The sequence below is a fragment of the Palaemon carinicauda genome, chromosome 19, assembly GCF_036898095.1.
Source record: "Palaemon carinicauda isolate YSFRI2023 chromosome 19, ASM3689809v2, whole genome shotgun sequence".
In the NCBI taxonomy this organism is placed as follows: Eukaryota; Metazoa; Arthropoda; class Malacostraca; order Decapoda; family Palaemonidae; genus Palaemon; species Palaemon carinicauda.
Genome location: NC_090743.1, coordinates 30,203,324 through 30,215,317, shown reverse-complemented (window position 1 = coordinate 30,215,317; position 11,994 = coordinate 30,203,324). Strand labels below are relative to the sequence as shown.

General features: G+C 49.6%; 1 protein-coding gene across 2 annotated transcripts in view; it reads right to left on the bottom strand.

Moving 5' to 3' along the window:
- Positions 1-11,994, bottom strand: part of LOC137658556 (uncharacterized) — a 52,595-nt gene that overhangs the window by 5,365 nt on the left and 35,236 nt on the right. The window contains exon 7 of one of the 2 annotated variants that reach the window (XR_011047366.1): positions 7,140-7,316. Coding sequence is in view for 1 of the 2 variants with exons in the window: in XM_068393441.1 (XP_068249542.1) it covers positions 7,197-7,316 (120 nt within the window). In the remaining variant the exon portion in view is untranslated. Of the gene's footprint in view, positions 1-7,133; positions 7,317-11,994 lie in introns of those variants that run through there. The other variant, XM_068393441.1, reaches the window with a different exon arrangement.

The following is an 11,994-nucleotide window of genomic DNA, read 5'->3' as shown; positions in this document are numbered from 1 at the left end:
TAGATGTTAAAACTAGTTCCTTCTCTGTACAGTGCATGTTACTTGTTGAATCTTTATCATTTTTTTATCTTTTTCTATTCCTATTTTCTTAAATACAAATTTGAGAATTGCTTGCACCCTAAAAATATCACAAATTTTAAGTAATTTGTATTATTCCTAACAGTACTTAACTCGAACTACTTTCTTAGGAGTATCTGGGATTCTCCTCCCAACCGACCAGAATTTTGTGTAGTTTCCCCTATCTCCGTTTTCTATAGTGGGTCCCTCTGTGGCGGATGGGTACTTGCCCTAAGGCGACCCGGGTCAGCGAGAACGTGGGGCTAGGTCTCGGTCACCAGTAAGCTTTTGATAATTATGGTATCAAACTCCTGTAAGACACTCCGGGAAGGATGGGCGGGCAATAACCCGAAAGTAGTTCGAGGTAAGTACTGTTAGGAAAAATACAAATTACTTAAAATTTGTTATTTGTTCCAACACAGAGTACTTACCTCAAACTGCTTCCTTAGGAGACTTATACTTGAGAGGGGGGGGGGGGGGGTTTAGTCTTACAGACCGAGAGACCTGCTGGATACTAATGATTGAACCTAGATAAGAGGCTAGGTTCTTTTGACCACCAAACAGGATATGAGTCTTGGGGAGAACTACTCAAAAAACTATTTACTGTAGTGTCTAAGTAACTTGTCTCTGTAAAGATCTTCGGACATGGGCGTCTCCAATGAACGATTCTCACATGGGAGGAGTAAGGGGAAAGGGAATGGAGGAAAAGCAGGAATAAGGGGGGGAAAAGTAAGCAACTTGTTTTGCTTGGAATTACTTTCCAATTTCCCAGGGCTTCAACCTTAAACCTGTTGGAGCGTGGAAATGACCGGACCAATGGAGGAGTCCAGAGACTTCCTGGAAATGACCGGACCAATGGAGAAGGAGTCCAGAGACTTCCTGGAAATGACTGAAGGAGTCCAGAGACTTCCTGGAAATGACTGAAGGAGTCCAGAGACTTCCTAGTACAGTCCTTCAGGTAGTGGGCCGTAAACGTGGACTGCCTGGACCATGTACCCGCCTTCAGGATCTGGCCCACCCTCTTGTTCTCGAAGGCTAGTGAAGTGCTCAGGCCCCTAATATCATGGGGGCGCGGCTTACCCGGCACCGAGGGTCCGTCACTGTCATAGGATCTCTTTATGACTTGCCGTAACCAGAAGATGGTGTTCCTGGACACTGCCTTCTTTACCGGGCCGGAGGAGACAAACAGACTCTTAATCCCAGGGCGAAGTCTGGCTGTCCTTTCCAGGTATTTCCTAACTGCCCTGACCGGGCATAGCAACAAATCCCTTGGGTTGTCTGATCGCGGAATCGCTGGAACTGAAAAGCCCTCAAACCTAGGGTCCCAGGAGGCAGGGTTCTGCATCTTGGCCACGAAATCTGGCAAGAACTTGAAACTCAAATCCTTCCACCCTTTCGAGTGCGAAACCTCGTACGACAGCCCATAGAGTTCGCTAACTCGTTTAGCAGAGGCCAGGGCGAGAAGGAAGACAGTCTTGAGGGTGAGGTCTTTGTCAAGGATGTCCCTGAGGGGTTCGAAGGGTGGCCCAGACAGGGTCTTAAGGACTCTGGCAATGTCCCACTGCGGCACTCTAAAGGAACGGGGAGAACACGATTGTTCGAAGCTCTTGATGAGCATCAAGATCTGCCGGGAAGCTCCTAGATCGAGACCCTTGAGGAGAAAGACATGACCCAAAGCAGCTCGGACACCTTTGATGGTCGGGATAGACATGCCTAAGTTGTCTCTCAGATGGACTAGGAAATCCGCTATCTTATGAATGGAGGCTTCCAGCGGCCTGAGGTTCTGGGAGGTGCACCATTTTGTGAAAGTGGCCCATTTAGCTTGATAAACCGAGACTGAGGACCGTCTCAGGTAACCCGACATCCTCGAGGCGGTCTTCGACGAGTATCCCTCCTTCCTCAGGAGCCACTCGATAACCTCCACACGTGTAGGCGGAGGGACCGAGGGTTTTCGTGAAACTTTTGGAAGTGGGGCTGACGTAGGAGGTCTTCTCTGTCCGGAAGCGGCCAGGATGGAAGGACCGCCAGTTCCTTTAGGTCTGCGAACCTCTCTCTCCCCGGCCACCACGGCGCTACCAAAGTCATCCGCTGGTTCTTCGCTCGTCTGACTCTGTTGAGGACCTGCCTGAGGGTCCCAAAGGGAGGGAAGGCATAAACGTCGAGGTTGTCCCAAGAGTATTGAAAGGCGTCCTCGAACGCTGCTGCTGGGTCTGGCACTGGAGAACAGAACATGGGGAGCTGTGCGTTGAGTTTTGTGGCGAAGAGGTCCATCACCGGCGGTCCCCATCTCAGGATGACCGTCTGGGCCACTTCTGCGTGTAGGGACCACTACGACCATACTACTTGGCCCATCCTGCTGAGGCTGTCAGCTAGGACGTTCCTCTTCCCTGGAATGAAACTGGCTGTGATCTCGATGTTCTCCTTTGCGGCCCATTCCAGGATCTTTGTCGTGAGACTGCACAACTCCCTCGACTTTAGCCCTCCTTACTTTTTCACATAGGCTACCACCGTGGCGTTGTCGCACATTAATGCCACCGTGTTCCCTCGGAGAAGGTGGACGAATTCTACGCACACCCTCTGAACCGCCATCAGTTCCAGGACGTTTATGTGAAAGTTCTTTTCTTCGGGGGACCACTTTCCCTTTGCTGATTCGTCGAGAAGATGGGCTCCCCATCCCTCCTTCGATGCGTACGGAGGATCAATCACGAAGGGCATTCCCTTGAGGGTGTTCGCCCTGTCGTGCCACCATTTCAGGGTTTCCTTCGTCTCCGTGTACACTGTGACTAACTTGTGCGGGGACTCTCCCGGGGACCAGAGTTCTTTTAGGTTCCACTGAACTGCCCTTAGCTTGAGTCTCCCCCGGGGGACTAACTTCTCTAACGACACCAGGTGGCCCACTAACCTCTGCCAGTCTTTGGCTCTCCTTGGAAGGTTTGATAGGAAGGGGAGAATTATTCGGTCTAGATTTTCTAACCTCTGAGGAGGGGAAGGCCCTCCCCAACTTGGTGTCTAGAACCATCCCCAGGTAGGTCATCCTGGTGGAGGGTATCAGTTGTGACTTTTCTAGGTTGATGGTGATACCCAAGTCCTTGCAGAACCGTAGAAGCCTCGCGCCTTGCTCCTTCAGTGCTTCCTCTGAGGCTGAACGCAACAACCAGTCGTCTAGGTACCGGATCAGGCGGATGCCCTGTTCTTGAGCCCAGACTGACACTGTTGAGAAGACCCTCGTGAAGACCTGAGGAGCTGTCGACAGCCCGAAGCAAAGGGTCCTGAATTGCAACGACTGGGCACCCCATTTCACCCTTAGGAACTTCCTGCTGGAGGGGTGAACAGGGATCTGAAAATACGCGTCCTTGAGGTCTAGGGACATCATGAAGTCTCCCTCCCTCAAGGCTGCCATCACCGACTTCGGGGTGTCCATCTTGAAGTCGGTCTTGCACATGAACTTGTTGAGGGCCGAAAGATCTATGACCGGCCTCCAACCCCCTGTTGCCTTCTCCACCAGGAAGAGCCTGCTGTAGAACCCCGGGGTGGGGTTCTTGACTAGTTCTAATGCCCCTTTGGAGAGCATGGCCGACACTTCCTCCTGTAATGCCGCCTTCTTCAAGGGGTCCTTGGGAGCCAACCACTCTGCCTGTCGGTCGGGAGAGGGGGCGGGTCTGCCAGGAAGGGAACCCTGTACCCGTCCCTCAGGACTGCTACGGTCCATAGATCTGCTCCGTTGTTCCGCCAAGCTTGCCGAGTGTGTTTGAGGAATCCCCCTACCTGAGGCTTCGGCAGGAGTAGGAGGCCTCTCTCCCTACCTTCTCCTGGAGGCGCGGCTCTAACGTCCTCTCCAGGAGTTTGAGTAGCTAGGCCTAAAGGAGGCCTGCGGAGTCGTGCTTCCCCTACGAGGGGGCCGTGAGGCTTGCCGCCAGGAAGCCGAAGGGGAATCTCATCTGGGTTGAGCTGATGAGGAGTGGGGACCGTCTAGAGCAACTCTTCTGTGCGTAGGACGTCTTGTCGCTGGGGGCCTGGACTCTCCTGTTTCCTTGATTTTTCTCACTCTCTCCATCGCTTCCTCCACTGCCTTCAGGGGGAAGACGGAGTCGTCCCACACCGGGGAGTTTCTCAGGCACTTCGCCTCCCTCTCAGGTAGCCTACGGATCAGTTTATTGAGGAGTGTCTCTCTTCCGTAGGACCCAGTTGGCTGCCTGCGTGAGGGACTGGAAGGTGAGGAACTTCATTGCCTTCCCCCGGAGCGGATCAGTTCTTGAAGTAATGTTTGATTTTCCGGCACTGAGAGATCATGAGACAACTGGAAACCTACTAGGGTAGAGGTCCACCAGTCCAGCCAAGACTATGTCCTGGGCCGTGTCCTCCATCATCGCAGCCTCCCCTGGGGAAAAACACACTGGGGCAGAGGAAGCCCTGGTTAATCGTGGCTATTGCCGCTTCGACTACGGGGGGACCCGCGCCGCCCGTCCGGGACGTAAAATCGTTTCTGCGTTCTTAGGCATGGAAACAGCTTGAAGGACCCTTGGGCCCTGAGGGAGTCCGCTTGACCCGCGACGTATCTGTTGACATGGTCCATCCCCAATTTAACGTCCGGCTCTAGAGGAAGGGTTAGAGACGGCTTTTGTTGGACAGGGTTGTCTACTAACCTGCCCAGACCCGAGAGCCAGGCCTGCTCTGTCGAGGGTTTCGGGTCGTCTAGCCTGTGGTGCCGCCTGATCAGCGCCAGCACCTTTCTGTAGGAGGAGACGTCATCTGCCGAGCACTCTCCCCCTCCTATTAGACCTTCCGCTACCTGATCTTCTGCGTCGGGCACGGATGGAGCCACGTGGGAGGCTAGGTCCTCTCTCTCCCGCCGTACCAATGGCACGGTAACTTCCAGTACGGGTGGATCCGCTGAGACGGAGGTAGCCGTCATGGGTCTACCCCTTCCCGCGGAGCTCCATGGAGTCGGGTGCCTACGATGAACTTCCGGTTGCTGAGGGCGCTTGGGTAGAGCTGCCGTGGAACCGGGAATAGGGGCCATGCTGCCGGGCCGAAGGAGCGGCTCTCCGCTGGGCGGATGGAGCCAGTGCTTTCGCGGGCTTGAGCTTGGCGAAGCCGACTTGTGCCGACGGCCTCGGGCGACGGGCGGACCGACTGGAGGCCCCGTGTCGCGAGGGCGAAGAAGCGGCTCTAGGGAGCCACCCGGATGAGCCTGGAGCGGGGTGAGTTGGCTGCGGGGAATAGTCACATGGACCCACTTATCTCTGGACGAACGCCCTTTCTTGTGTTTCCTCTTGGAGGTCCTTGCACGTTTCCTGGACGGGGCTGATCGGGAGCGAGACCTCCTCCTCCGGGACCTCTTCCGCTTCTTTCTCGACTCCCGGGGATCGGAATCTTTCGAGGAGGATGGTGAAGAGGATGACGAGGAGGAAGAAGAGCTCGCCGAGTCCTCCGAGACCTCCGATGCTGATGTAGGGTCCACGTGCTGTTTCACCGGCGTGAACGGCTGCATAAAGTCGGGCGGGAGCGTCGACGACGGCGCCGGTGGAGTCCGTATATTCTTCCTGGAAGCGAACCAGCCGCCAAACTCTTCTTGCCGCATCGGCGACCTGAAGGGCGTCCTAGGTGCCGTCCTCGCAATGGAGTCGGGGTCCGACGAACCTGTCGGCGGTCTCTCCTTGTCCGCTTCTCCCCCGGGCGCTGAAGTACCTGAAACACATAGCCACGATGCGGGGGAAGGGGCCGGAGTAGTCTTCCCCCACACCGGGTCTTCGGTTGAGACGGGCCCTGTAGGCATCAGAACCTCGTTTCCAGAGCACACTCCCGCCCCCCCCCCCCCCCACGCCTGCGAAGAAACAACATCCCCCACATCAGGAACATCAGACTCATGGGGAGCGGCAATGGGCCGCTTCCTTACAACGGACGTACCTCGTCCCCTATTCTGGGTAGGGGAAGGTGGAGGGGAACCTCTCTCCGACAGAGCCGTGGGCAAAGCCAAGGGCGAGGCGGTGCACGCCTTCTTAGGAGATCTCTTGGACGCCGCCTTCTTCTTTATCCCGTACAAGGCCCACTGGATTTCAGACCAGGACTCGCACTCCGGACACGTGGCGGACGGGAACATACACTACCCCTGCACGACGAACACAGGGTATGCGGATCAACCTCCGGTTTGGAGAGAAATGCACCATACGATTTACCGGCATTAGGCCCGGGGCAACGACGTTGGTGATCCATAATAGAACACAAAGGCACCAAGCAACACAAGAACACAGGGGAAAGAGGTGGATGAAAGGATACAAGGGAATCGGTAAACACGCGGTAACCACGTGGGGACACAAAGGGTCGCACGGGATGTGAGAGAGCGGCGAGATGTTAATCACGCCGCGACCAGAAGCTTACTGGTGACCGAGACCTAGCCCCACGCTCTCGCTGACCCGGGTCGCCTCAGGGCGAGTATCCATCCGCCAAAGAGGGATAGGGGAAACTACACAAAATTCTGGTCAGTTGGGAGAAGAATCCCAGATACTCCTAAGAAAGTAGTTTGAGGTAAGTACTCCGTGTTGGAACAAACTTATATTCAAAAGCAATTTTTCTCCAAAGAGGAAATTCACTTGATCCATTCCATAGATTCTAAAACTTTTGTACTGGGAATTATTGAACAATTTATGACACCTAACAGAAATAATGAAAAATTAATACCGTACTGTACTACAGTGAAAAATAGAAATAATTGACAAATTTACTAGCACCTTTACCTTTGATGAGAGTCGGGGCTGGCTGCAGGACTGTGTGGGTGATGTATGGAAACAGGGTCAAAGCTCGCACCCTTATCAGCTGGATAACCGCTTGTTATCCAACTTCAACGACTGACACGGTGAATCAATCTCCATAATTAAGAACAAGGCTTTTTATGCCACATAGGAACAACTCTGCTTGCAGCTTGGATTGTAAAAATAATATTTATAAAATCAAAGGTCCAAGGGGATGCAGTCTTATTTATTTTATTCTTGGTGTAACATATTGAATAGTTGAGGCAATTTTTTGAAGGATGGGTTTGTGCAACCAAGTATTGGACAATCCAGAAAACAATAAGTCTATTTTACCTTATTAATATTTTATTCACGTTACATGTACATCACCGTAATGAAGATCTACCGTTTTCACTCTGGATTTGTCTTTACATTTTTCTTGGTTGGTTTCTGGTAAACCTTTTTCTTAAGCCTGTCCCATTCCTTTTTGTGTATGGTGTAAATACGCATAACTGCCTGGGCATCTTGTACCTAAAAATATACAAAAGAGTTTTAGATGCAAGTGTGAGACTATATTTAACCTTGTTAAAAATCTGTTTTTCTGTGTATTACTTTAAATGGTTATAATTCTAGAAAAAAAAAATCCAATTTGTGGATTCTCATTTGTTAGGGAACCTTTTGTTTTATTTGTGGGGCAATATGATTCATTCACTTCCTTTTTTTAAGGAAGATAATTTTGTTGATACGGGGAGTGGAGCCTCTATACCTTCTATAAAGTCAACAGTATTAATGGTGCAATGAATATTCAGAGCAAGTAACAACTAAAAGCTTCTATAGAAAAAAAAATAATAAGATTAGCATGCTATAAAAACTAACTAAAACTACAGAACATGTTTAAACAGTTATAATCAATAAAAATTTTCAACTAGATTTCCTTTTGAATTTGAATTGATGTTACTACATTCCCTATAAACTACAATTAGGTATTTACCAGATGTAACAAATAAATTTTTTTTTTTTTTGCTACAAATATCTTGAAGTATTACTCTATCTTTGGTAAAATACAGTACTTGAAGGATCCCATCAAGGGATAACCGCATAGAAGTAATCAATTTGCTGTCTGACCCTTGTTTGCACAACTTAATATGACAAATTCAGAGATAATTTGTATTTTTCCCTATGTAATACAAACCTGGAGTTATTTATGTGGATACTCTTTCAGCGGCAGCTGAAGATAGCCGTTAAACTTTTAAGTGCGAGGTGGCAACTCTGCCCAACTGCTTAGCGGGTAGGCAGGGGGTGGCTGGGGGGTACCCAGCTGCCCCCCCCCCTCTCTCTCTCTCTCTCTCTCTCTCTCTCTCTCTCTCTCTCTCTCACGGAAGTGAGAGACGTCACTTTTTATTGCAGGCAGGGCTTCTGGGGGTACAGGTGATGGCGTGCCAATTTATATAAATAACTAGGTTTGTATTAGATAGGGAAAAATACAAATTATCTCCTAATTTGTCATTTGTTCCCCTACTAACAAACCTTCCGTTGTTTATGTGGATGACTCACTCTTAGGTGGATGGAAGTCCTAGATCTGGCATGGACATTGACCCGGTTTTGCCTAGTGACTGTCATCTTTGACAGCTTGCTGAAATATACAAAGTGAGTATTCGCAGGCTGTACAATTTACAGTAGTAAAATAAAGGTTGTTATTTGTATGAAAATGTCTGGGTTTTTAAATAGGAAAAACAACCCAACGTATACTAGGCTACAAAAGGGAAGTGATAATTACCTGCAGAGGTTGAAGCCAGCTTTCAGAGGTGGCGCTGTACCCCAAGAGAGGGGAAGAGGAAGGAAGGAAAGCCAGACATTCTTCTCAATCACCCCAGTCTTAACCCGGGTAACCAATGCCTTCAACCAACTGCTACTTGTCCATTCAGTAGTCTGAGGTATCTTAAACTCCCCTTTGAGCAGCCAGCACAGGCCCAACAGTAAATGTATCGAGCCTCCTGTAGGTCATATCTTAGAGGTAATGTGCTGTGGAATGTGGTCTGTCTTTTCCACACACCAGCCTGGAGGACCTGCGACACGTTAAAGTTGCATTTAAAAGCCGGGGAAGTACCAGTTTCTATGGCATCGTGAGCTGTAGGTAGACGAGCCTGAGGAGGATCTGGTGCTAGGGCTCTTTCGACCACTTAGCGTATCCAGGAGGACACTGTGTTCTTAATGATCCTCCTATCAAGACCCCCCCCCCCACACGTGAAGGAGAAGCGACTTCACAGTCTTGTAGAAGATGTTTGCGTGTGGCTGTTTAAATAGATCTGGTAGTGGAGGGAGTTCTCTTGGATGATCTGCGAGAAGTTGCAGGAGGTCTGGGAACCACTCTGTGTGAAACCATAGCGGAGCTACAATGGCCATCAATAGATCTTTGGATGCACTGGACTAGTTGAGCAGTCTTCTAACAAGACAAAACGGGGGAAAGGCGTACACGTCAATGTTGTCCCACCGAGGTTGGAATGCATCTTGCCATAGACCCTGAGGGTCTGGGACTGGAGAACAGTACAGCGGGAGCTTGCTGCTCAGAGATGTTTCGAACAGGTCTACAGTTGGGGAACCCCACAAAGTCAGGACTTGCGGGCTATCTGGTGATTCAAAGACCATTCAGAGCCAACTATCTGAGTCGCTCTGCTCAGATTGTCTGCGAGCACATTCCTATTGCCGGGAATGAAGCAAGCCGATAGAGCCACCAAATGTTCTTCCGACCATCAGAGGATCTTTACTGCAAGATGGCATGGAGCTGCGAAAAGGTACCGCCCCGTTTGTTAATGTAAGCCACTATTGTGGTGTTTTCGCTCATCAACACCACAGAGCGACCTGCCAGCAACTGTTGGAACTGATGAAGAGCTAGGTAGGCTGCTCTCATCTCTTAACAGATTTATGTGCTGGTACCTTTCTGATCTTGACCAAAGGCCGGAGATCGTATGATGCATCTGTGAAGAACATCAAATTCGGAGGGGGAACAGCGAGGGTTCGGCCTTTCCGAAGGTTTTCATCTGCCATACACCAATTCAAATCCGTTACCTGCTCCTGAGTTATCGGAACTTGGGCGTCCGGTGGATCAGAGTGTTGATTCCACAAGGACTTCAGCTGCCATTGCAGGGATCTTATCCTTAGACAGCCATTTGGAACTAGGCGGATGAGAGAGAGGTTAGATGGCATAGCAGACTCTGCCAACGGGAGGCCGGAAGAACTTCTTTCCTGAGGAAGGGAGCACCTGCAGCCTGTGTACTCTTTTGTCTGATGGAAAGACCTTGTTTAGGATGGTGGCTATGATCATTCCGAGGTATACCAGTCTCTGTGAAGGTTGCAGTGATGACTTCTCGCGATTTATCAGGACCCCCAGATCCTGACAAAACTCGAGAAGCTCGTCTCCGAGTCTGCTAATATCAGCCAGTTGTCTAGATATCTGAGAAGACGGATGCCACTACGGTGAACCCCCTGGTAAACACCTGAGGGGCTGTCGCGAGACCGAAGCAGAGGACCTTGAACTGGTAAATCTTCCCTTAGTGAATGAACCTTAAGTAAGTACTTCCTTGAAGACATGTGTATTAGGATCTGGAAGTAAGCGTCTCTCAGATCAAGTGTGCACATGAAATCCCCTGGATGACCGTGTCTGCTGTCTCCATTCTGAACTGAGCATGTTGGACAAACTTGTTCAGAGGCGAGAGATCGACGACTGGTCTCCAGCCTCCCGTCGTCTTTTTCACCAGAAAAATCCGACTGTACAGTAAAAGCCTGGAGACCCGACCACTATCTCTTGGAGAGCACCTTTCTGAAGCATGGTCTGGACTTTGGCCTTGAGGGCAAGCTCCTTTGCAGATCCTTTCGCATAGAAGAAGAGATGCACTGGATCCCGAGTCAAGAGGAGGGAGAGATTGAATGAACGGGACGCGATACCCAAGGGCGATCACCTCGGCCATCCAGGAATCTGCCCCGAGAAGCTACTACCTCTGCCAGCGGCGCTGTAGGCGTCCCCCCACAGGTAGTAGGTGGTGAGGAATGCCATTCCCAGCGGGAGTGGCTGCCTCGGCCACCGCCCTTCCTTCCTTCCTCTGAAGGACTTGTTGTCCTTCCGTCTTGGGCTGAAAAGGGTGCTTAGACACCTTAACAGGTCCCGAGGACCTAGGAGTTGACTGGTTAGAAGAAGGAGCTTGCTGAGGCCGAGAAGTCTGGGAAAGTCTACCTTAGGCCTGAGATAAAATCGCCCTATGGAGGAGAGAATCGGACAATTTCCTCCATCTCTCAGCAGCCCTCTCTAGCTCCTCTGGAACAAAGAGAGAAGAAACCTTGAGAGTAGAGTTCCTCAACCAAGAGACCTCCACTTTCAGCACCTGTTTGTGGAATCGTCTTATGGCTGTGTCCTTCCTCTTGAGTACTGTATGGCATTCGCCCACAGGTTGACAACGGGGTGTGAAAGGAACTCAAGAGTCCGAGTACCTGATAATAGGAAGGACTCCAACGTCTTCCTGGTCGACTCCTTTGACAAGAATATCCTTTGTAACAATCTATAAACCTCCTAGAACAAACTCTAGTATCTTTTTTGAAGAATTCGGTGCTCTCATTGAGATGATTATCATGGAAAAAAACGAATTAGTTATCTGTGAAGACTTCAATTTTTGGATGGATGACGCATCAAATCCTGATGCTTTGGCATTTAGTGAGTTACTAGAATCATATCGACTATTGAATAATGTCGACTGCATAACTACTTTAACTGGTCATACGCTAGACTTAATTATAAGTGATGACATGAATAATATTATATCTGATATAAAAGTTGAAGAGAAATATACTATCTCCCCGGTACACAAACTTATTACGTTTAGTCTACCTCTACAGAAACATGCATTAGTAAAGAAAATAAACTTTAGACATAAATCAAATTTTTCTCCTACCGTATTTATTGAAAAAGTTATAAAGAAAATAAATGATGCTATCAACATTCCCTGTGATCATGATGACCATCATATGTTAGGAGGTAAGTGTGCTAACTGTCTTATGCCCACTTACAATGAAGTGAGTAAAAGTGAATATGATACCATGTGCCCACCGATGGAAAAGACTATAACTGTAAAAGACCAATCTCCTTGGTTTGATGGAGAGACTTTGGTAAAAAAAGAGGGAAAAAAGACGTGAAGAAAGTGGAATAGGTTAAAAACAAAGT